The 25,913-nt window shown below is 39.0% G+C and overlaps 1 protein-coding gene across 10 annotated transcripts in view; it reads right to left on the reverse strand.

Moving 5' to 3' along the window:
* ICA1 (islet cell autoantigen 1) overlaps positions 1-20,884 on the reverse strand; it is a 64,840-nt gene extending 43,956 nt beyond the window's left edge. For 6 of the 10 annotated variants that reach the window (XM_071735315.1, XM_071735313.1, XM_071735312.1 and 3 more), the window contains exons 1-6: positions 20,761-20,884; positions 9,106-9,152; positions 7,306-7,343; positions 4,710-4,881; positions 2,824-2,896; positions 1,329-1,452 (exon numbers count right to left, since the gene is read on the reverse strand). In XM_071735315.1, the coding sequence (XP_071591416.1) occupies positions 1,329-1,452; positions 2,824-2,896; positions 4,710-4,881; positions 7,306-7,322 (386 nt within the window). In that variant the 5' untranslated portion in view covers positions 7,323-7,343; positions 9,106-9,152; positions 20,761-20,884. Of the gene's footprint in view, positions 1-1,328; positions 1,453-2,823; positions 2,897-4,709; positions 4,882-7,305; positions 7,344-9,105; positions 9,153-17,513; positions 17,532-20,760 lie in introns of those variants that run through there. The other 4 variants (XM_071735309.1, XM_071735317.1, XM_071735314.1 and 1 more) reach the window with 4 other exon arrangements.
* Between the last annotated feature and the right edge of the window lie 5,029 nt (positions 20,885-25,913).

Raw genomic sequence — 25,913 nt, forward strand, 5'->3', positions numbered from 1 at the left:
TGTTAAGCCTCAGAAAAAGCACTTCCATTAGCCTTTTAATCCTCAAATGTACACGTAAATAGAGAACTCATCTGTCAAGTAGATAATTATCTCTTTTTTTTTTTTTTTTTTTTAAAGAAATCTTATTAATTCTTTTGAAAGATATTTATTTTGGGGAAGGATTTAGGAATTTTCTTAAACGTTTCTTCCAGCAACTACACTTTGGAAAGGCAGTAGGGGACACTGTTGTCCTCCCTATGTCATCACTTTAGTTTTTAATGGGATCTCAGAACCAGACAGAATTCCTCTAACTTTTTGTTTTGCTTCCTCCTGCTGCTTCTGCTTTCTTCTTGGTTGCCAGCAGCCACATCACTGGACTGGGTTCAATTGATTTCACATCAATGTAGAGTTAATGTGCTACTTAGGGACTTCCTGGGCTTCCTATTTCCTACTAAGGAATTACAAGAGAATTTCTAATTTCAGCTCCAGGAACCAGCAAATTGGGGGTATTGGGGATATCCCAGGCACAAGAGAATTTCTAATTTCAGATCCAGAAGCCAGCAAATTGTGCCTTCTTATCTACAGCTACTGACCAAGCTACTGGCATGCAATGTAAGTAAGGGCAGGCCCAACTTCAACATGAGTTTAAGGATTTCTCAAGAGACATCAGAGGGTTTACTGTGTTTGAGTTAATTTTAAAAGAAAAAAATGCATTGAGTTAGAGATAATAAAATGTGAACTTCTTAGTACGGCTATTTTTCCCCCTCCTCACATTTTTTCCTCAGTTCTTCAACTATTTACCCCAGCCATTAAATGGAAAGTTCAGTTTACACAGACATGTCATACAGTGGGATTTCTATAAGCAGTCAAGCTTTATAAAGAAGCAAGCTATCAGGAGTTTTGCTCAAAGGTGCCTTATATGTTTTCATGGCAGTTACTGGATGTGCTAATGACCAAACTTTAGACCAAGATAAACATATGAAGCTCTCAGTGCTCTGTATGTGATGTTTTATTTTGAGCCAAACAGCTGCACTGGTAAGCTAAAGCTGGAAAGTATCACAGTAATTAAGACTGTAAGAAAATCCTGTAAAACACAAAGGAATAGATTTTTCCCTAAATGACGGTGAATTTCAAACATTCATAGTCTAAATGATGTAAAAAAAAAACCCAAGCAAACAAAAAAATCCATCATAATATTGCCAATAATACAGGAGTTTTGGCCAATAATGACTTTCATATCATTTGTTTCCTCACACATATGAAATGGCAAAATGAATTATGCCAGTGATGAATCAACTACCACCATCTAACATACTTTCTAAATCAGACAATAATTCTGTCACACATACCTTTGCTGAGAAGAAAAGCAGAGTGCCTTCCCTGTGGCTTGCATCATTTTTCCTGCTCTTGTTTTATCCTGAGAACCCTGTGATCGAAGAAATTTCCCCAATTCATTTTCTTCCTGAGACAGAACTATTGAAAAATAAATGAGTGGTCAAACAAATTATTCAATAGATTCCTAGCAGCTTTAACTATGGCCTAACATAAAGTATGTTAAGTTAGTCCAAATTCAGCAGCAGAGCAAAATAATAATAATTTCATTAAATCCCTGCATTTATTAAACAGTGTATCTGATTCACTTGAGACACTTGTTGATGAGTTTGCTGTTCTTATAATAAAACTCCATCTGTCCAAAACACAATAAGAAAAACATGCTATTTCTTCCTTTAACAAAAGAATTAGGTTGGTACCCTGGTTTAATCCCAGCCTGTAACCATACATTCTACACAATTCACACACTATTTTTATATTTTAAATATCTAAAACACTTCTATTTCGTTTTTTAAACATGAAGATGAAGAAAAATGAGTGGGTTTACACCAATTTGTTGACTATTTCCAAACTAGGACCAGAGGTCTTTGTAATCTCACAGCCTAGTGAAAGACCCACAAGTCTTTCAAAGCAGCTGTCTCCTACAGGACCTACTTCCTCCCACTGCAATAGGGATAATGAAAGACCTCTTTTTGAATCCTCTTAGCATTTTTCCAAGGAGTCAAATGCAATACAGAGTCATAGCATACGTAGCAGAATATGTTGTATGCACATCTTTGTGTCAGATTTCACCTGCTACTGTACACCACTTCTTGAACTTATAATACCTATTCTATCTTTATCTCCATATCCTGAAACATTATCTCTGACTCATTTTGGACAGGCAAAAGAAAAAGGAAAAAAATATGCATATAATTCAATAAAAGAAAGCAAATTAAAAGATGTCTCCAAAGCTGGATTCTCTTTTCCAGGTCAGAAATTACAGCAGCAAAGAGTCAAACACTATTGATTGGAGAGAAGCCTTAGAGGTCACTTAATCCAACCTGCTGTTCGTTTCTGCCTCTCACTAATGACTTCACTAATTACTGTACACCTGTTACAGCCAAGTCAGCATTATCAAATTAATCATAAGAGCATGGATTGCTCAATTATAAAACTAACAATAAGCACAGTATAGTTGATTTTCAATCCTGATAAAAAAGAAAACAGATCAGAATGGAGTTAGGATTTCTAAGACAAGAACCTTCTGAATTTAAAGAGGCCAAGCAAGTAATAGCAATAAAAATGCAAACCTTAAAAACAATCTTTGTCTCATATTTACTGCTTCTTATCACTATGTATCATCAAATACAAAATGTGAGAACTGAGTGTTCAAGCAAATAATCCAGTTTGCCTTTAGGTGTCTGCAAGGGATGATACCCTTAGTTTCCCATTTACTTTTTTACTTGTTTGATGATTCCATATTGCAGACCTTCTTATTTTAGTTATTATACTGTATTTGATCATACTTACAACAAATCCTTTTTTGATACAGTTCAATTGCTTTCAGCAACTCCATACATGTTCTCTGAATAGAATGGAACAGCTGATATTGAAAAAGAATGAACAAAAAAAATTGTAAGCATATGCAAGAAACACTGACAATTAAAATACAAGAAAGAGCCTAATTTTTTGTGGAAATTATTAGTAATCACTAATTCATTCTTACATAGACAGTAATCTTCCCAGCTGGAAAGTCTTTTTTCCATATCAACTGTGCTTTTCTTCCAATTAAATTTTCCTCTCAAACTACAGACAGACCAATCATAACATACAAATGAAAGATAAAGAGAAAAAATAATTTGGAAACATTTGGACAGTTAATCAAACTACTCATAATTTTTTCCTTACTGGTATATTTGGATAAAAATTCAGATGTGCAAACCTTTGTTTCTATAAACCCACACAAGAGCAAAAAACTTACTGAAATGTCTGCTGTGTTTGTCACGTGTTAAGTGGCAATATGCATATTTAATTCCAGTATAACAAAGTCTAGTATGCTGAAATCCAGAAAGTTACTAATTTCAACTGGACTTTTTTGCTGGTCTAGCTCTAAAGCAGCAGTTTCCAAAAGAAGCAGAGGAATAAACAACCTCCCCCCCCCCAAGTCAATCTTCACTAACTTTGGCAGTTGTTTCTAGGACAGAGAAAAAATATTACTCTCACTGACTGCCCATCTAAAATCTCTAATCTGGAATTTAAATCTAAACTCCACGATATCAAACATTAACAAAATGTAAGCAAATGGACTACTGGCACAGCAAGTGACTTCATTTGCATCTGCTTGAGTTACTGTACATTTACGTCTTGTCTTCTAAACTGAGAGCGTAACTTGCAGCTGAGAAGTTGTCCAAGTGAGAACACACTTGTACATTTCTATCTGGAAAACACAAATTTCCCTATTTCCAATCCCACCTGAGATAACAAAGCATCCTTCCTGATGAACCTGTAGCTCAGTTATGTATTGTTTCCATCCTTCCAGCTTTCTTTACGTCTATACTCTTGATCACAACCCCATCACATTATAAATTGTCATTGCTACAGACAGAACCACAAAGATCTGTTTGTTGTAAAATACCACCCCTTTTATTTCAGTTTAATAACAAATAAAGTGAGAATCCTAACTCCACAATTTTTTAAGCAATTAAAGAAAATCAGGAAGGCAAAACATTTAGCCTTACATAATAAAACTATACTGATAAAACTTAGCTGGACATTGACTTCGTTATCAAGTTATAGATGTCCATCCTCTATCTTTTGCTTTGTGTCAAAGGTGTTAAAGCTCTTCTGCTTCTGGAACTCCATTTTTTTTTTCCCAGTGGCCCTGAAGATACTGACAGCAGGACTGTATTTGTCACACAGCAGGATGCCCTCTCTTGGTTACGCTTTACAGATTTTTAGAAGCTTTTTTTGTTCATGTCAAACCCCAACAATCTGCACAAAAACTCCAGAGAGGAGAATGTACTATGCACTTTGCTCCTTCTTTTTGTATAGCTCATGTTCTTCTGGTATAAGTGTAGAATAAAGATTGTCATTTGCATGTACTATAGACTGCTACTTAAAAAAAAATTAATTGCTTAAAGTGGTATTACCAAAGGGTAAGGATAACTGATATAAGCACGAAGGATGATGAAAAAACTGCCTGTCAAACATGAAAATAGAAGAAATGTGAAGTTAGGTTGCCAATAAAGTTTGAGAGACATTGGTTACAAAATGCTACTACACTCCCCCTATTTACATAGCTACTTCTGTTAAAAATTGGAAAGTGTATGGCAAGAAAACAATGACAAAAATTTATTTACAGTAGGAAAACACTTTAAATGCTAACAAAGAATATGCATTATGTGGATATTACAAACCTCTAGTTTTGCATCCAGATCTGCATCTGAAGCCACAACATGTTCATCTTCCTTTTTCCCTGTGACTTTTATAAGGGTTTGTTTTGTTTTCCAGTATTTCTGTTGCATTTTATTGACCACAGATTTTTCTTGGCTTTGAGCATATTGGTCGTAAAATTCTCTTGGATAATTGCTAAAATATTAAGAAACAAAATCATAAAACTTCAATAAGATGCTTAAAAATAAGCTTAACAAGATGCTTAAAAATAAGTCTAAGAAGCTAAATTACTAAATTCCATTGAGAACATTGCATTTGCATGCAAACATATGTATTCTAACATGCATTTCCTCATTATGTATCAATAACAAAGCAATTAAAAGTAACACTATTTCTACAATTATTTCCCATCCTACTTTGGAAAATAATAATCTGCTTTCAATTCAGATGTGTCTAGCATGCAGTGTTGCCAAATAAGCAGCTGAAAAGAATTCTTCCCAATGCATTATGGAATGATTTATAGTCCATGGAATAAAATTTTTATATAACTAACTGAACCAGCACGGTTGCTTAAGCAGACAGCAATTTTCATGCAATTTGAGCCGTGTCAGGATTTCACAAAGTTCATTTTACCAATGGAATTAAGAATATTTGCCCTGCCCTCTTTATAACTGAAAAATAAAGACTTAGAAGAACACTCATCTCTTTTGAGCATTCTATCTGCAAGATAGATAGTTCACATCTTTCTTTTTGCAGTGACTATATTATATCTGCAGGTGCATTAGCAGGGAATTTTTGTTTTCAAGGATTATTTTCCAATGACAGTGATTCTGCATTCCTCTAGTAGACCTAATAAAAACTGCAAACTGAAGATAAACTCCATTATATGTAAACTATACAAAGACTGTTTAATAGAAAATATTGCCTCACAATGAAATCTTGATTTTTCCATGATTAATTTCTGCAGAGGTACATGCCTTTTCCCTCATGTGCATATATAAGAAGCTGCTGTGATTTTTTGCAGATGTTTAGAAGTAAATGGTTCCTAAAACTTCCTACATTAAACACCCTATGAAAAAAAAATCAGTTTATTTTGAAAAGAGATACCTTCCACCTGCAAAGTGACCAATTGTGGTTCATTAGTGAGATACTGCTGTGTTCACAACACACAGACAGCTCAGGGATGCTGCCCCAAGAGGTCTTCAGGCCCAACATACACATCAACTCATGTATCAAGACACACAGATATAACAGGCTTGTTATGAATCCTATATGGCCATTCTAAAACAAGCCACTGGTACACTTAGTCCCCAAAAGTGTGACACATCTGCCCTCTGTATTAGTAGTAACAGTTTACCTTTGAAAGGCAGTTTGTTTCTCAGGTACTTAATACTTGCTTTGCATGTCATTCTTTTTTTTTTTTTTTTTTTTTTTTTTCCTTTTTAATCAGTGACTTAGGAGAAAGTGAATTAATCAAAGAGATAGTAGGAAATTAAACTGGAAGTGAGCAAAATTCAATATGCACACAGTACTTCTTGACCTCTTTCCCAAACTTTTATAGCAAAGATACTAATTAATTTCATTCCACCCAAGTGTTAGTTTCAAGAGTTTAAAACTTAAAAATAAAGGCCTTTTTGGTGCCACTGAACAAAATAAACAACACATGCAAAATATACCACACTGCATGTGGAATTCTGCACAAACCATTATGCACTCTGACAACAGACAGCCTATCAGCTTAGCTGAAGCCTGCGTTATCTTTATATAAACTGTACCATTAAAAATTGTATAGGCTCTAATAAGCAACAAGATCGCTCAGCATTACAAGAAAACAGAGTATGAGAGTTTAATAAAAACAGCATTACTTTAAAGATAGTAATAATAAAGAATCAAAAGGCTCACAAGGCAGGGTAAAGACCCCAGCTGCCTGCCCAGTTGTGTGCTTAAAAGTTCTGCTACAGCTGTGCAAATAATTGATATCTCAGTTCAGTGGTCAAGTGGAGAAAATACCATAATTTATCTGATGTCAACCAGGCTTGATATCTGCCTCACTTGAGGTCACTAGAAATTCTGTGGACATGGTGCGAGGAATAAGAAGTAAGATTTCTACTCCCATTACCAAAACATTCAGTGGACAATTTTACTGGTAGACCTTTGCCCACACCTTTTAAAACAAATTTTGTGTGAAACAATCATAAAAGCATAGCAGTTTTGTTTAACAATCAGAAAATATAACTAAATATAACTAAAATATAAGAAGGATGAACTTTATTCTGAAGTTGATCATCACAGATAAACCTCTTGAAATACAACAGCTCATACACAACCTTCCATTCAGCACAGAAGTGATAAGATAACATATGTTAAATTTTTTGCTTTGGTTTTGGTTTGTTTTGTTTCATTTTTGTTTTTTTTTCTTTTTTGTTTTGTTTTTTAAAATTAATTTTAAACAGAATGTCTACCAGTGACTTCACATGAATACTGCATGCCAGAATAGGGTGCATATATATATAGGGTGCATGCATATACTGCATGCCAGAATAGACTCAGGCAGTGACAAATGAACACATCAAACACCACTATCTCTTTGCAATAAGAAAAAATGATGAAGGTACTTACTACTTATGACCTTCCATGTTTCTTGTTTTCTTCAGACACTTAAATAAAACAAGAAGTTATCAGTTAATAGAAAAATCTTTAAAATGTAATTATCAAGTTAGACTCCAGAAAACCTCTACCCTTTCACACAGAAAATTACTGTGTTGCAGAGGCTTGTTTACCATGTTACTACACAAAACTTTCCAATCTGTAAATCAAATGTTTTCCTCATGTAACAGACAATTCTATCCTAAATCCATGATAAAAAATTTTGGTGTTGCCTGTTAATATATTTTAGTAAATTGTCATTTCCAAAGACAAAATTAAATTACCCAACACAAATTTCAGTTACTTTTGACAAATTAAGCCAAAATTGTCCATGCAAGGCACTGTCCTCAGCCAGGATTATTCTTCTCCCAAGTTTTAGCCACAACACAGTTTCAGCTACTATTTTTTTTTCACCCATGTTCCACTGGTTTATTTTTTAAGAACAGTAACTACATCACATCTTGAGCCACAGATGCACAATTTAACCAGCAGGTGGTGGCTGGGGTTTTTTTTGAGAGGCAACAAAAGCCCCTGAGAATAGTATATGATTTGTATGCATCTGGACTTTGGATTTCATAAAATAGTAGCTCCAGCTTGGATACTTAAGTCTCTCACTGTATTTTGAGCTGACCAGATGGCACACTCAACACTTCCCACCAGTAAGTCAGCACACTGCTTCCAGTCTAAATTTACAAGCAAAGCCAGACACTCCTTATAATCAACAAGCACCTGGCTTTTTCCTCTGCTGATTTCAGAGAGGACTCTGATCTCCAGCAAACAACCAGCATCCAAACAGAGGCAATGCAGCATGATCGTAGATGAGACCAAAAAGAAGCTGCTCAGGATGGTGCTGCTGGCAAATGGCCTGTGGTAAAACCAGCCACAGAAGGAATATACCAACAGGCTGCACTAAGATGAGAAGCTGATTGACTGAGAAAACAGAAATGGAAAAAGCAGCTGGGAAGGTAATGGTGCAGAAACTGAACTTTGGCACAGATCTGGGCAAAAGAAAAAAAGAGGCTGCAATGAGGAGAGATGACACTGGGAACATATATAGTACGGTGCTGCGTACAGACAGCACAGTTAGCACTGGAGTGGCAAAGGGACTGGAACAGATTGCAGGAACCAGAACATGAGAATGCAAACAACCTGAGTGCTTCCTGCAATCATGAAGCACATGCACTTCCATCTGAAGCCAAATCTCAGATGTCTGATTCTAAGCACTCTGCTGTCAAGACCTGTGAAACTTCCTGGCGAAGCTCCATGAAATGCTGCAAGATTATATCAGAGCAGGAAGTTTTCCTGAACTGGAATTGTTGTCAAGTACTTGTAAGCACTGCAGGAGAGACCATGAGTATTAACTCTTGTCTTCAGAGTAGAGTTTAAATGTAAAGGCCAACGTTCAAACAACCAAGAGGAAGAGAGGACTCTTAGATTGTGCACCTCAGTGTCAGACAATATACAGAATGGGCAGCAGCCATCATGGCTTTGCTGTAGTTTCTGGCACCACAAGGCACAGGCAACATTAACTCCAGTTTTCTAACACCTTTATGCTGCACTGTTTTAATACAGGTCCTCCCTAAGTTACCTATGGGTGTGTAGGAGCAAGATAAGAACACAGGATTTAGCTTGTATACACATCCATGACTCAGTTACTCACCTCTATGCTTAATTTGACAGGAAGCAAAGATCAGGCTGTCTAGCTACAGTAACATGCATATTGCATGGAAAAAAAACCCTAAGCAACGTGGGGAATAGGTCTAAGGTACTGACCTTACTCACTGTACGAGTCCACCTGCCTTTCCAGGAAACCAGTCTCCCTAAAAAAAATGGAAACAGGCATATATCAGGATTACAGTGAAACAGTTCTCATCTGCAAGCACAGCTCATGCTCTTTGTTCTTAAACATCTGACCTGAAATTTTGGTTCTGGGATACTCTTAGCTACACTCCTCTGAGTCCTACATAGTACCCCTATGTCCCCAAGGTACTGTTTCCCTGTGTTTTTTAGTTCAAAGTGAAGACTACCACAGCCATGAGGACAGTGTTTTCATGCTATGAAAATGAGGGCACGTCCTGCTTTGTGACACATTGGCATCTCAGGTGTCTGAGGTTACAAGGCCTGCTTGGGGTAGTGTAGTATGACATATGTAGCCTCACCTACACTGCCTGCTGGAAATATCTTCTGGCAGCATCCAAAACTTGTCAGGAGAGAGAAAGGTCCCACAGAACTGTAGGTGCTACAGACAAAAAACAGTGCCAGGAGAATGCAGCAATCAAACAGCAGGAACAAGAAATAGCTCAGTCCCTGGGCCCACTTTATTTCCAGTACAGAGCTAGCTTTTGATCCTAAGTGAGAATTCAGTTTGTACAAAGACAGCTCAGTAAGCACTGGCACTGAGTAAACAGAACTGTGGTTGCTCTGAAAGATTCAGATGACTTTTGATAAGGCTTGCGGTATTTCACCTACCATTTCCATCAAAAATGCTCCTGGATCCCACTCATTCCAGGTGCTGTTCAAAGAACTTTCATAAGGAAATCAGTTTTGGTTTAGTAGCCTCAGCTGAGTTTCATCTTTCTCAGTGACAGAGAACACTCTGGAAAACCTGCATGTCCAGTACTATTATGACATTCAATTAGCTGTTAATTTATACCACAGGCGTGCATTGGGTTTGGGTCCCAGTGATCCCCACAGTACCCAGAGTGACTTTCATCCACACAGACCTTGTTTCAAGTTAGACATGCTTGTGAAATATTTGTAGCACTGCAAACTAATTCATATTCCATGTTTCAGCATCACAGCTAAGCTCTGCTGAAATAGAAACAATGTGTATTAACATAGGTATTCAAATTAGAGACAAAGGTAAAGGAACATAATAAAGGAATATTTACTTGACCTCTATATAGTTGATGTGCTACTACAGGAATTTTCATGCTTGCATCTTCATTCTACAGCAAATATATCAATATTTAGCTGGCAATATTAGGATTTGATTTTTAAGAAACATTCAGTCTTGACTAGTTAGGTCACATCTTTAACTGGATTTTCAGGAGGAGCCCAGGACAACTGTGTGATCTTTGAAGTCAACTTCCTCAAAGCACCTTGACAGCCCATCTCTATGGGCTTTGGCAGGTTGCCAGGATAGATTAATTTTAATGAACTCAAATATAAAACTAATGCATGTAGAAGATGGAGGCAGGAACAGGTTACTCAGGAGAATGCAAAAGCATTGCCTGAGCATGCAGGGATGGGGTTAGGAAAGCCAAAACCACAGTGGGTGAAGGACAAGAAGTGTTCTGTAAAAACAGTGGCACCAATAAACAGGCTAAGACAGAAACAAGCCCACTGCATGACAAAGAATATGGAAAGGAAAAGATGTGTTTTTACCTTGGTTTTCACTGAAAAGTCTACCCTGTGTCTTTAGTTCTTTAAGGCTACTGTCAGGATCTGTGGATCATGGAGAAAACCCTCCAGGAAACCACTCCCAGAAACATGACAGATAGAAAGTTGAGTAGGAACAACCAGCATGGATTGTTTTTAAGAGTAAATCATGCCATACTAACTCAACTGCCTCTGGTGAAGGAGGCAAGAGCAGTGCATGTTGTATGCTAACTTCAGCAATGCCTTTGTCATGGTGCTCCACAGAATCCTCAAAGCCTTTTGTGGGACCATACTTAGAGCAGCTTTCAGTTTTGCTCTTCATATCACTTGAGTGGGTCCATTGGTCAGATTTAGGACCCCATAACATCACTGTTCAGCTGTAAGACCACCAAAGGCTAACAGGAGGCCTTATTGCTCTCTATAACTACCTAATGGAAGGATGTTGAGCAAACACAAACCCTTGTTGAAGATGCACACTAGAAGGACAAGTGTGAAATTCCAACTTAATATAAAGCAGGACAAGTTTCACCATGAGGATTACCAAGCACTGGAACAGGCTTGGAACTCCCATGTCTCTACTGGGAATGGCCCTGAGCAACCTGCTCTAACTGGGCCTGGTTGAGCAGGAATCTGGACTATGTAATTTCCAGTGCTCCATTCCAATCTATGTGATTCTGTGACAATTTGTACAACATAAAAGAAAATGTGACTGGAGAGCAGCAAGTGTGCTGCCACCATTGGTTTAACACAGAAGAATTTCCACAAGAATGGTGTAAATGAACAGCAGAGGAAGACTGCACCACAACCACTGTAGCTACACAAAACAAAAAAATACCCAACCAAATAAATGCTAGGAGTTGTCTAAAATACCTTCAGCCTTTACTCATATTGATATTTTTATACAGAGCACAAAATTTTAATATTAACAGTTTTATTTCTTCGGATATTGCTACACATAGAATGTAAATTGTCTCTGCAGTTGTTTAATAGGGCCATAATTAATTATTTTTTATAATATCTAACTTCATGTATTGTTACTGTCTGTTTCAAGTGTAGGAACCAAAGAGGGTCAAGATATTGGTTAAACTGTAACAAAGGACATTATTAAAGCATCTGGGAAAGGTGAAAGGAGTGAGATTTTTAAAAGAAATCCTAAGTCATAAGTCTAGCTCCAAGAAGAGAGAGATGATAATAAAAAGGGCCTGGAAACAGCCCAGGGAAGTAACAAGTGAATTAGATGGAATATTTCATAACCATGTAACAAAGAATCCCTACAGTTGTGAAAAGCTGGCCCCGAGGCTGCAGAGAGACCAAGGAATGAGCACATAACTTTTCACTACTTTGTTAGGCTTCTGAAGAACAAGACAAATGTTTTGAAATGGAGAAACAAGAGAGTTGCTCTGCCAAAGTTGGCTATAATGGAAGCATATGACACTAACTAGAGTCCACTAGTACCTTCCCCAAAAATTGCAGCCAAACTTAAAATTAAGCAATGTTATAACACAGTTTTACATGTAAAAAACAAGCTTAGTTTGCCACAAAGAGCTGACATTAGGGACTTTTTTCCTATTTTCTTCCCAGCGTATTAAGACTAAAAGAAACTTTCAAGAAACAATGTTATGCTGATGCCGATTGGGAAAAACAAAACAAAACATTAACCAACCAATTGGAAAGCATTTGTACTGAAAGTTTCCATTATACTTGATGATATAGAGTTATGCAATACCTGTGACCTCTGTGACAGACTGCCTGTATCTCACCTAACAAAAGGTAGAGATAGTGTAGGGGAAAAAAAGAAAAGCAAGCTTAGGTGCTCTAAAGCATGCTAAGAAAAGCAGTGCTACATTATAACTGTCTGCATGAAAATCCATGTTTATTTCTTCACAATCTTGGATCTGGTATTTCCTGAAGAAGTCCACACACAGCTCCAGTAATTCTGCAAGTGTTTCCCAGTGTTTTGTGAGACAGACAGATGCTGTCTGTTCCAGCACTAAACCTGAGCTGGCCCTATTCATAACAAGTCTGCCCAAAACACAAGGAATGAGAGTACTGAAGCATCCGTTTCCATATGGAACCAGCTGGGTTCCTAATCCTGCCAAAACCTTGAAAAACCCCAGCAGGGCCTCTGAGGAGCCACCCAGAAGCCTCAGCACTATGTTCCAGAAGCCTCCCTGTTGGCAGAGCAACACCAGAGAAGGCTGTCACAGTCCATCATCCAGGATACTGAAAAGGACATCCAAAACCTGTTTCCAGACACAGCCTGGCTTCAGATGCAGTGCAGCTGCATTCATGCAGAGCTCTGCCACACTCACAAGACATGCTGCTACCAAGATGGCCCTGCAAACAGCCAGCTATGGAACTTCTGCATGTGTGGCAGGATGGGTTGCAGGATATTTACCCCCAATTTATTTCCACAGGTAGCCAAAAATCACTGGAATGCATACAGAACTTCCTAATATTTCTAGAGCACTGCATCAAAAAAGTTCCCTACTGAGTTATTTTATTTGTCATGTTGCTGGAATGAAACTTGATGGAAAGGCACATTCATTAGCAAATGGCATTTCTATTCCTATAGAGAATCCTCTGAGTCTCTATATCCTCCAAGATCCTTTAAATACACCATATAAGAAGAAAATTATGTCACGGTATTTTTAGTGATTTAAACTCCAACATACCCTAGGCTTACCTTCCAGACCATGCTCTGTACAACATCTGTACATGCTTGTTTCTCTGTTTTGGCTTCCTAATATTATACTTCATTGCAGCATAAGCTGTCTGCTTTCCAAAGAGTTGAAAAACTTCAGACAAGTAGTAACTGGAGATTAATCACAAGAAAAAGACACTATGAGTGCCTTCTCCCCAGCAGCTAAGCTGGTGATAATTCTGTATATCAATGTCACTCAGATAATTTTTCTTTTCCACTGAGTGTAAATGTAGAAAGTGTCATGTGGCAGGGAGAAATCCAGTTCATAATGCTCTCCTAGGTTATGGGAAAGCAATTATTTTATTAAAAAAAATTCCCTAATTTAATATTTGTCTTTGGCTGAGCATCAGTACACTGATGTCACTGGGCACTTAACAGTTTAGACAACAGATCTTAAAGAAGAAGGCAGGAAACAACCATTGTCAGCAAACTGTGAAGACTGTTGAACTCATTACAACTTCTCAGAACCAAGAGATGAGCTGAAATCTTGCAAAAACATCATAAATGCTAATCTACAGACCAAACTGAACATTCAGGGATGACCTATCATAGCCTTGTGGGAAGGCAGAAGATAGAATTCATCCTTGAGATGCATGCAGAAAGAACAAAAAAAACCTGAATGGGAAGCAGAGCAGAATTCAGCAAGCCTTAAGTGCTCACCAAAAATAAATACAGATGGGCCTGCACTTTCACTGACAGTACAGTCCTTAAAGTTTGCTGTCCTTTTGAAGAAGCTAATATGTTCTCAAATTCTTCAGATCCCAACAAACTTGAGATATGGTAGAATCATGCATTGCAGTCGATTTACTTAATAAACCAATGTTAATACAATGAGTAAAATCCCAAGTAACTTTTAATACAGTAACAGTAAAATGCTACAAAGTGACAAAAAATAAGAGTTTTAAGGAGTTCCATCCTAAAATGCAAGAGTGATAGCTTCATTTATGTAAATTACTCAGAAGGAAGGAAAATGTGCTTAGGTGAGGGAATCTATGCCATCTGTGCCTCTTCAACAGCTCTTGGCTGACAACTTGCCTTCCCCACACTGCTCCCTCGAAGGTGTGATTGAACTGATCCACATAAATGGGCCTCCAAAGCAAGAAGCAGTCTCACCACAAGATGAGGATGAGGCAGGGCACAGCAGCCTACTGATCAGAATTATCCATATAGTCAATGCAGGAAAAGAGTGAAAACTGAAGTCTGGGTCTCTATAGTAATTCTGCATCAAGATTATAGAGATTACAAGTATTCCTACTCTTAATGACATGAGCAGCTACCACTGTAATTCAGCTAAAATGAATCTAGAGTTTCAATTGTATCAGCATGACAAATGAAAAGATTTTTTTTTTCCTCTAAAGCTCTTAACACTCATCATTGATGTACTAATCCTGCAGAATCATCCATGCTTAGTTTTAAATCCAGAAGTATTTTCATTCTGTTAGACTACTCACTGATGCACTTGTTTAACTCAAAAACTTTGCAGAACTGGTCTCCAAGTGGTGCATTAACAATTCTTTCCATCCACTACAACTTTTTGCCTATTCCTTTGTCTCATTGCTGCTTATTCTGGGAAGTGTGCACATTTCCAAGTACTGGCAAATTCTCAGGAGAAGAAATACTGCAGTCATATGAGGGAGTTCTATCAACCGTGTTCCTCTTTCAACCTACTTCAGGAACTGACATCCAGAAAAAAAAGTTCTGTACACTCTTATAAGAAGTGCAGGGTTAAATGGCATCTGTTATACACAGGGGGACTCCTGCTATATTCATACACCTGGAAGGGTGCTGAGAGGGAAGGAAATTCATGCTGTTTGACCCCAATTATCTAACTGCAGTGCCTAAATTACAAGTCTCTCAATACTATGGCCCTGTACAGGCAGTGAACAGAACCTGCAAAGAGCAACCCTGAACCACAGCCCCACCACTGTCCTCTGGGCACACAGAAATGATGGTTTCTGCACAAAGCAGCTCGTGGTGGTCTCTTGAATAGGGAAAACATGATTCAACACCCACTGAGTGACACATTGTGCTTGGGACACAGCCACACACCATAAGCCCACAGAAACCAATTTTTATTTTGACTACAAGCACTTCTACACCCTTCTATACACAATTTCTTCCATTTCCATGTTGTCTCTGTAAAGGTTTAAGCAAGACCCCAGCAAAAAGTTAATTTATTCCACTCCATATTGATGATAGTCCTTCAAAGGACTAAATAAATAAAAACTAAATTTGATGTGCTGAAAAACCCCAACCATCCACTCAAAACAACAGAAATAGCAGGAATTGGACTCTGTTTTCCAAGGAGGTAGTTAGAGCCTCCCTTTCCCTTTTTCAAGCTACTAAAATTGTGTGGAGAACAAACCATAGTAATACAAGCAGGTATCTAAAATGACTAAAACTGTGAGATTAAGCATTTGCAACATTAGAACCCATGCACAAGGTGTGAATAAATCTGGATGTTTTGAGTCCTCTTGGTGCCATTTTGTAGCTCTACCTTGGTACCTGTCTGAAAGCAGTAGATCCAACAAAATGAGTAGTAGTACTATTAAGTATATAATGACCTGGCTTTCACCGAATTTTCCAGCAACTCTTCATACTCACTGTGCAGGACAGATGACCAATAGCTACTACAGCGAGCACTGTCAAGAGTTATTTTATTCCAAAAACATTTATCATGCTTTGTAATGTTTCAGAATACACAATTAACATAGGAAGAGCTTCTGCTTAATTTCCTGGTGTAGTCTAAGCACAGGATGATCTATTGAGGGCTATGTTTCTTCTGCTTTCATTTAGTCTTTTATTTTTCTATTCTCAGCTCCGACAAGTTAATAGGAGACAGTGGCAAATAAATAGAGTGAATCTGAACACAGGGAATTTATTGCTCACTAACAAGAACTTATGAGTATCAGTCCATCTGAATTGCGTTTTTTTCCAGTACTCCAGTGGTTAGAGATATGAAAAATTTGGCACTATATGGGAGCAAAAACAACTTTTAAAAAACATGGTGACAAAGTGCAAGAACCAACTCAACCATTAATATTCTTCTCAAAAAATGAATTTTGTGTCTATTCAGTACTATGTGCCTGTCTTATTACTCCAAAGACTATTGAACTTACATAAGCATAATTAGTCTGCCTTCTGGAGAATAATGGTATTGAAATAACACTCAGAGATGGATTTTGTTGTTTTTTTTCAACAGCTGTATGAAAAATTCCTAAAACCACTGGTTTATCTCAAAAGCACTGATAAGAATGGCATATGTAGTCATGACATAGTACATGCAATCTCAGAACAAAATATTTCAAATAAATGCTTCTAGACTCACAGCTGGAAGATTGAAGAGCAAACTATAGCCCTTTCTTAGATAGTTAACTTGCATGCAGAACTTCATGTGTTATATGAAGACAGATATTTAATTACATGTAAAATTAATTTTGAATTCCCTTTTCAGATTGTATTGATTTTTCAGCTGCTTTATATTGTGAAACAATAGAGGAACAGCACATAGTACCTGTTTGCCCTCATGTACATCTTTCACTTGATTATTAGTGTTTCATTTGCATTTGTGAAGAACAATGAGTGAATATCCTTAGAAAAGAAGCAAGTAAGTATCATAAGCACTATGTACATTTTATGAAAGAATAATTGGAATATAAGTTGCTGAGTGGCAGGTGTAACTCCACTCAGCAAATGAGCAAAACTGGGAATACATACAATCCAGTATTTAATCTCATTCTAAATGCAGACTTGCTTCATTTCTCTGAAATGACTATCAAATTGTTTTGTAATACATGTTTGTTCTCTTAGTTTAAAACCCAGTATTTTTAAACCTAGTAGCTGAATACTCTTACAGAAAATGCCATATGGAACACCTGCTGTGCATACATAATAAAAGACAACATGAAGATGGCTTTTGTGACACATTCTACCTGTAAGCAGTCTACAGATTTAACCTCAGGAAACCTTCCCTTTGTAGAGCTTCTGAGAAAAGCAATGGATGTACAAATAAATCTCATAAAACTCTCTTTACGTTTATACTGTAGTAAATATTAATAAATATTGGCTTACAAGCTCAATCTAATGGCTCTCTTACCTAGATACCCTATTTGCCAACACAGCCAACACTCTCAAGTTTCTGCCTCCCTCCTCCATTCTTATCCATGCAGAAGCCAAAAATCAACAGTATTATACCTGAGGGGAAACAACTCCAGGGGAGGGAATAGGGGAAACAAGGGAATAGGGGAAAATAATTTTCTCTCAGTTCCCTCAGGAGATCATTTCACATCCATGAAAAAGAGATTTGATTCACAAAACAGTTTTAGCATGCAATTTTTAGCATTCAGAGTGATGATCTTTCACCACCCTTTGAGTAAATACCACCATCAATACAAGCTGCTCCACTCAACGTTTAGATTACTCTCCTCAGATCCTGGCACAGCAGCCAACTTTTCCTAAGGCAGTGGTGATCACCACGAAGCTACTCACAAGGTGGACCAGGGTATTGTTTCAGGGACTCAGAACAGACAGTTCCCAAGGCTGACGTAAGCACTTGCATAACTGGTCAAAATGCCCCTTGGTTTGCCATGGCTAACAATAGCCACAGGAAAAACCACGGTGAGATTACTATTACTAGCAACACAGTAAAAGGTCAAACGTTTCTCCTGATCTCAACTATTTGCTCTTCCTTTAACATTCTTCACTCTCCAGGCTTTTGCATTTTTAACGCGTCTGCATCTCGTGGCATAATTGTGTCTTTAGAGTGATTTCCTGGTGGAGAAGTGGCAAAACACCTTGAAGGATCAACTATTTCAGAGCAACACTGCTGGGAGATTTTGCAAAAAGCATTAAGAGTCTTTGAGGACATTTCTTGACTTCTAGTTTAGCTGAGATATTAACACAATTTTTTTCCTGTCAAGCAAAAATAGCTTCCAATAGTAGTTTAAGAATGAAAAGGTGTTATTACTCATTTCTTCAAGATTACTTGGAAATTCATCAGAACCATTTAGCAGCCTTGTAGAGTATGGAAAACAGAGAAGAACAGACAAGATGGGTGAGCTTGAAAATCTACTAAGGGGGAAAAAATCCAACCCTGTAGTAGGGTTCAACAAGAATTTTACCTGCACTGTGTGATTCTCTCCACTTCCCAATAGCAATCTTCTGAAACAAAAATGCTACAGAAACCTTCCCTCTTCCATAAAGTCATAGCTAGACTTCCTGAACCTGAAAACATCGAGTCGTGCGCATGTTTGAATCTCAGCTACCACAAACATAATGGGAGAAATCACCATTATCTAAAAAGCACTAAATTCTTTCTCAGTTAAGCAGGCAGCAAATTCCAATCACCAGCATCTAGCCCTTGAGTACATTTTTTGAACCTTTCTGGAAATATCAAGGTTCCACCCATGCAGTTTTGACAGTGAAGAAACTTTAGAAAATCATTTAGACCAAGGTTTTGCAGCATATTACTGCCACATCATCTTTCACTAGAGCTTGCCATGGGAAAAATGTGACTGGTTATACCAGTTATGGCAGTTTACTACTGAAAAGATCTCTGTGGCTTTATGCTAAATTCCTTCTTCAGTGGTATTAACATAAATCTTAAACTATTGAGCTACTCAGTTTAAGATAATAGGCTACCCTATTCAAACAGCAGTATAAAAAATTGCTAATATCTAAATGAGATCTTCCTGGACTTCATGATAAGTACCACAGTTCCTATATTAGTGCCAGGCAGGCAGCACTGTCATGTGGTAGTTCGACTGACTCCTTGGGAATACTGGATAGGACAAAGTGGAAAAAGAACAGATTACAAGAAAAATAAAATTAAAGACTACAATCAAATGCAGACTGCACTATAGCTTGCCATTTTCTCTGCCCCAACACTTTGGAAAATTGATCAACAAACATTTTTCCCTTACAGGAACAACCTTGCTTGACTAAAACACAAGAAAAGTTTATTTCCAATAACTCTGATTTGGAACAAGAGCCACAGCTGCTTTCTGAGACACAAATTAAAATCCATCCAGAAACTGTAAGAAAGAAGGTAACAGAATGGACCATGAGGGGGAAACTCCTCTCAACAAACAGGGGCTTTCTAGAAATAAATGGGCAGTTTGGCTTAAAGCAAGGCTTGCAGGCAGGGACAAAATATTGCAACCAACCAAACAGAACAACTCCAATGCCAAGCTGACAAAACATATACATAGTGTAACTCGGGGGTAAGGGGTTAAGGACATTACCCTGTGATTACCCCATTCAGTTCCACATCTGAACTAAGGTAAATCTTATTGTTTTAAATGGGTCCCTGAAGGATCTTGAGTCTGTATCACCACTATCAAAACCATCTTGGAACATGGTACTTATGTACATTTGGTACTGAACATATACATAGTGATACCAACACATATAAGAGCAGGGTGCCCTTCACCCTTTTCTCTTACTAAAAACCGACCTGATGCTTCAAGTAATTTTCTATTTTCCTTTTGTCTTCTAAGTGACTGGAGCAGATAAACACCACTCATGCTCGAGGTAGACGGACACAGGGAAAAAAAAAATCTAATTATCAAGATTAACCTTTCAAAAAACACAAGCCTTAAATCGGAAGGTGGGCCTTTTTTGTTTGTTGGGGGGGGGGGGGAGTTTGGGGTTTTTTGGTTTGGTGTTTTTTTTTTTCTGGGGGGGGGGGGCAGGGGAGGGAGAGAGGGTGTTAATTCCAATTTCTCCAGCTATTAATGCCCCGGTTCCTGTTTTGAAAGCTGACACAACCTTAGTGCAGGAAGCCCTGGCACCCCTCATAGCCCCGCCGGCCCGGAGCCCGCAGGTTAAAACAAGGCCCGCAGCCCTCGGCCCGGAGGGCAGCGGACAGGGACCGGACAGCCCGCACCTCAGCCCAGAGCCCGGCAGCCAAGCCGGAAACCGCTGAGGTGAGGTCGGCCGTTTTCCTCCCCAGCCTCCCCGCTTCCAGCGGGCGGGGAGCCAGAGAGGATGTACGGGAGGGAGAAACGGATAAATGCAATAATCATGGCGAGATAACCGCACGGCGGGAGGGGGGGGAACACAAGGCAAAAAGGAGGGGCAGATGCCATCTTGTGCCTCGGAAAATTTCACCCCTGGACTGGTCCGGCTCCGGCTCCACCCGCCGGCAAACCCTGCCGGGCACCGGCGCCTCAGGCCGGGCCGCCGCGCAGCCTCCATCCCCCTCAGAGACGGGCGCGCAGCCCGCGGGGGAGGAGGCGCCCACCCGGGGCTTGCCGGCAGCGTGCGCAGCAGCTGCTGGCGGAACCCGTTTTCCCCACCAGGATCCGGCACGGAGCCCAGGGAGCCCCCCTTCCCGCACTCACCTTGCCCGCGGCAGAGGGAAGGGAAGGGGAGGGCCGAGCCGCAGGCGCCACCGCCCCTCCAGGTGTTCCAGCGCCGCCGGCGTCACAGCGGAGAACGGAGCCGCCTCTGCCGGCGCGGGCGGCCCCCGCAGCGGGGCGGAGCTGCTGCCGCCCGCCCAGCCCCCCGGGCGGGAGAGCGGCGGCTGACAGGTCCACGCCGCCCGGGGCTGGAGGCTTCCTGGTGTTGGGCTCGGCCGTTCCCGTTTCCTCCTTCTCCCCCGGCAGCCCTGCTAGGAAGGCTTAAAGGGAAGGCGGCGGCCAAGGCTCCTTGGTTGTGGGCCCTTCCCGAGTCTCCTCTGACCGCCTCGACCATCACCCCAAGTCCTTCTCCTCAGTCACGGCCTGCTGGGGACCGCAGGTGGCTTCGCGAGGAACATCATGGAAAGATTAAAATGTTTTGGCAGCTGTGAAAAGGCAGTTGTCGTCAAGGTAGTGGAAAGTTGGAAGGAAAAGGCCCTTTGACGTAGTTGAGCAGGTGGCAGCGTCAGAGGGGATCAGGAGAGTTTTGAGCTCAGGTCAGAAATGGGTCATTTGGTGTTTTGTGAGACCTCTTTTGAGTAAAGTTATTTGGGGTGGATTTTAAGCTGATCTCAGAGCTTGAAATGTTTGCAGGTAGCATTTGGAAATGATGTGTTGGGTAGGTGGGAGAGAAAAGGAGAAATGGGGTGGAAATTGCTCCACTCAAATGGGGAACTCTTTACTTTCCTGTATTGCGTGTGAAGAGAGCAGCAGTTTAAGCACAATGTGGGGTGAAAGCAGGAGGGGAGGAGATGGGATGGAGTTGGTAGGGCTCAAGGGAAAATTGAAGAAGAGGAACTGGAAAACGAACTGGAACAGACTGGAGGAAACTCGAAAACAAAGAGGGAAGAGAGGAGTGGAAGTGAGGACGCTAATGGAGCATCATTTGCTGAATCTTACAGAGAGAGGTCCCTGGAAGTCACACATCTAGTAGTGAAAATGCGAGGTGTTTGCAGGAACAGGGACTTTCTGTGAGACAGTAGCTCTGAGGAAGGCTTGGGTAAGGTAGAGAAAAAGGCTTGGGTGAAGACTAATGGGTGGATAGCTAAGCATGTACTCCCATGCACTCAGCATGCACTGAAGAAGTCAAAAGGGATTAATTAACAGCTGTATAACTGCAGGGATTTCATGTGAGATTTGGGAAGTTGCACAGTTTGCCTGTTTGGCAGCGATGTGACCTCTAATATCAGGTTGTACACAAGCATGGTGTATATAGCTCAGATAGCATGCTGACAAACTAGAATGGGTTTATAGCAAGTAATATAGAATTGCCTTCCAGAACTGCAGAAACACTAATAGGTTTTTGTGTTTAAACACAGTGGCAGAGAGTAAAGGCTTTCCTGTGAGAGAAATCTCTTAATGCGGTCCTCAGTCTTGCAGAAAAAAATATAATACACTTTAGCAGCTGGAAGTTTGGCATACAGGAAAGCTGATGTCAGAGATCTCCTTTACCTTTAGACATTTTACTGTAGACACTGATGAGCTGTGTTGGACATCTGGAGCTCTTTTTAGAGCAAATAGAAAAAGGTGCATTTTAGGGTGTGGTTTATCTGATGTATTTTAGTGCCTGATGAGATTAATCATTCTCCCTTGATTACATGAGTTCCTTAGACTGTGAAGGAGTTACAGACTCATGTATAAATACTTGCCTTACAGGTAGTGCCCAGTTAGTCAAATGAATTTCAGGTGTTAGTGTCTTTGAGAGAAAAAATGTTAATGGAGTTACTTCTCCAAAGGAAACTAGTGCTGATAAGTGACTAAAGGTTTGTCTGCAATAGATGAGGGTCTGGAACTCCTTCAGCCAGGTCTGGCATTGTTTTTTGGTAGTTTATGAGTTAATCTGATTAACTCATTGGGTCTTTTAGAGGGATTTATATGTACAAATTTCATAGAAAAGAGTGAAAAAATAAAATCTTACAGCATCTCCAAGTACTTTAACCAAGACAAAAAGGGATAAATTTTTATTTGGTAAATTTAACAGTTATTTTTCTTCAGTGCACCAGAGTAAGGTAGGAGGCCAGGTAGTCCTGAATAAGCCTTGTTCTGAAAAACATTCTATTTTTTTTATCGTGGAGCTATTTTTATGTCAACAGTTACGCAAGGATGTGAATATACCTGGAATCAGGAACTTAGGCTGGTTCATTTCTAGTTTACATGAAACCAACATTCTGCAAGTTACAGGCAAGTTCTAGCACCATCCAGCTTAATGTCTCAAAGCATTAGCTGAGATTACTATGTAACCTCAAAATATTACTTTTAAGCCTTTATTCCTCACTATAATGCAGGCTTTTCTTAATCTTTTATCATGTTTCATATAGTTAATCACCAGACGTGAGTTTTATAAATATAAGCAAACGCCATCTGGTTGTTCTATCACCTCTCTTATCTCTCATGAAGATATTTTTAGTATAGCAGAGATACAGAAATGTAACTACAGAAAACAGCTATTACAAGTTATGCATGAAATAAGGTGTACTTACTACTTTTAACAAGTTCTTTACTTAGTTCTTTGCCAAAGCTGACTGGATGCATGAAACACTCTGAAGCATGGTGCTGCATTCATTCTGTGACTAACATCTTTTCCTCACTTGGGCATCAAAGTACTCCAGTTGCTTAAATCAACCAAGCATTTGATCCTCTGACCTTAAAAAAGTCCATTTTCACTGTTTTATAGAACTCCACATGCTCTTACAAACTGAGACTCTTTGGCTGACATAATCAAAATTGCTGTAAAATTCAAGTAAGGATAAAGTAGAGCCCTCTGAGGCATAGCTATTAACCACATCACAGTTGGAAATGTCACATTTTATGTTAGAGAACTGATTTTCCAAGACCCCAGTCGCACAAACCTAAAGCTTTTGAAGGAGTGAGCTAGCAATAAATATTAGCCCTCTTCTTGTAACATCATTTCTGCGTCTGAGCCTTGTGTTACACTTTGCCTCAGCTGCATTTAATTTGTAAAAAGATCAAATAAAGATTGGATTCATATGTTGACTCAGTGAGACTCACTGTCCAGTCATTTTGCAAAACCACATTGCCACTATAGCATACAAGGGGATATATTCCTCTTGTCATTTTTTGGTGCATTCTCTTGTATTCAATGCTATCTATGGAATATAATCTTAAGAAATGTTTGTGGGGGTTGTTCTCCAAGGTTATGTTCTATTTCTTTAAGTAATAAGATAGAAATTCAATTAAGAAAATGGAGAACCAAGTGGGAGAGACTAAGCTAGAAATTCAAATATTTTGGAAGCCCAGTGGTAATGAGCTGTTTGTCAATTGAAGCATTAGGAATGATAATTTCCCCTTTTATATATTATTTTCTTAAAATTTGCATGTGTTGTAATTCTTTCCCCCTTTTGCATGGATTAGTTCAGAAATTTACATAGTATCCAGTATACCAGAAGTGACATTGAAGGTTTCTCATCTTCCCTGGACTGTTACATTATTATTATTATTAATTGATCGTTGAACTTTCACACATTAAGATGATAAAAAGCATCTTCCTATTACACATCACTTGCTTCCTGTTTCTAATCCACCTAAGGAAGTTCAAAAATTTCGTGTTTTATGGACACAGTTGCTACTTGAGTTTCTGCTCTAAATTTGCAATTCAGGGAATTTGTGCTCTACTTAAACTTCCTTTGGTTCTTTATGTGAAGATTTTGGTCTTTTGTGTCCCATCTGATCCATCTGCTGGTCTTTGATTTTTCATGCCACATCACCTCTGGAGTCTGGAACACCACTGCAGTTTACACATTTTTTTTTTATTTTTTTTTTTTTTACCAAGGGCTTTTCAATCCTTAACCTGTTTTCAGATTTCATAGCAAAGTTATCCACCTAGTTTAATGGTGTTTAATCCCTCAGTTTGTATTGTTCTATTTTGTATTTATTTCTATAGTTAGATAATTTAGTTCTATCAGTCACATAATTCATATTGTTTGGGTGACAAGCATGCAGATGAAAAGCCTGGGGAAAATATAGCATATTATTTTTGGTCATTAACATTATCAATGGAAGGAGCCAATCCATACAGATTGGAAAACACTCCACAGTGTCTTATAGTTCTATGGGCAGATTAGTGAGAGGCTAAGGCAGACCAATTCCAGTCATCAGTTGAGAAAATGATGTTAATGATGTTAATGTAAAGGATTGCCTCTGCACTTGTGGCTGTGATAAACATGATTCAGTGTAGTGATCCACTGAAAACCTTTAGCCTGTTGGCAACTTCAGAGACATAATTAATTTCTTTCTGCTTTCATGAACTGGAAAATACGTGCTAGGATACTGAAACTGCTGAAATGACAACCAGATTTAGAATTAAAGGGCTCCAGGGTAGAGTGATGCCAGCATATATGAACACCAAGGTAGGACCAAAACTTTGCTGAACAGGAGTCAGCCTGTAACAGTGGCTTTCATGCTGTTTAGTCAGCGTGTTTCTGCCAACTCAAAATGAAACAGTCACACACAAGTTTTTGTCCATGCAGCATTGTTTTCACCCTAGAGATTGCTTGAGGTCCTAACTTTTAATGTTACTGTCCAAGTGGAGTTTAATACAGTCTGTCTGGCAATTTGTGATCAGTGAGCTGTGCAATACTTCTCTTTCTTCTTATCTGGTTGACACTGAACACAGTTGTTATTGTTCTTTGTTCCACTCCCCTACACTATTTCTCTCCCTTATTGTCATTATCAGACTCCCTGGACAGCCTTGCAAAAAGCACACAAAGTACTCTTTCCTGTCAGATACTTTTCATTTGAGTGGCAGGGATGGAGCATGTGGAGTTACCATCTATTTTTCATACCTGACATTTTGAATCAAAACAGCTGTGTTAGTTATCCATTGTTTAGATGGAGTTGGTGTGTGGAAATTCCCCAGAGAATTAGCAGGGCATTCAATAACCAGGTTTATTCTTAGTAAAGAAAAGTAGACACTAGGAAGATGAGAACGGGCATGGTGGCAATTTGCACTAATTTCCATCTGAGAACAATAATAATAATACTAAAAAATCTTCATTTTAAGTGTTTACTTGACAATTTTAAACACACACACACACAACCTGCAGTTATGAGTTGAATTCTGAAATGTAAGGATACTT

The sequence above is a fragment of the Heliangelus exortis genome, chromosome 2, assembly GCF_036169615.1.
Source record: "Heliangelus exortis chromosome 2, bHelExo1.hap1, whole genome shotgun sequence".
Classification (NCBI taxonomy): domain Eukaryota; kingdom Metazoa; phylum Chordata; class Aves; order Apodiformes; family Trochilidae; genus Heliangelus; species Heliangelus exortis.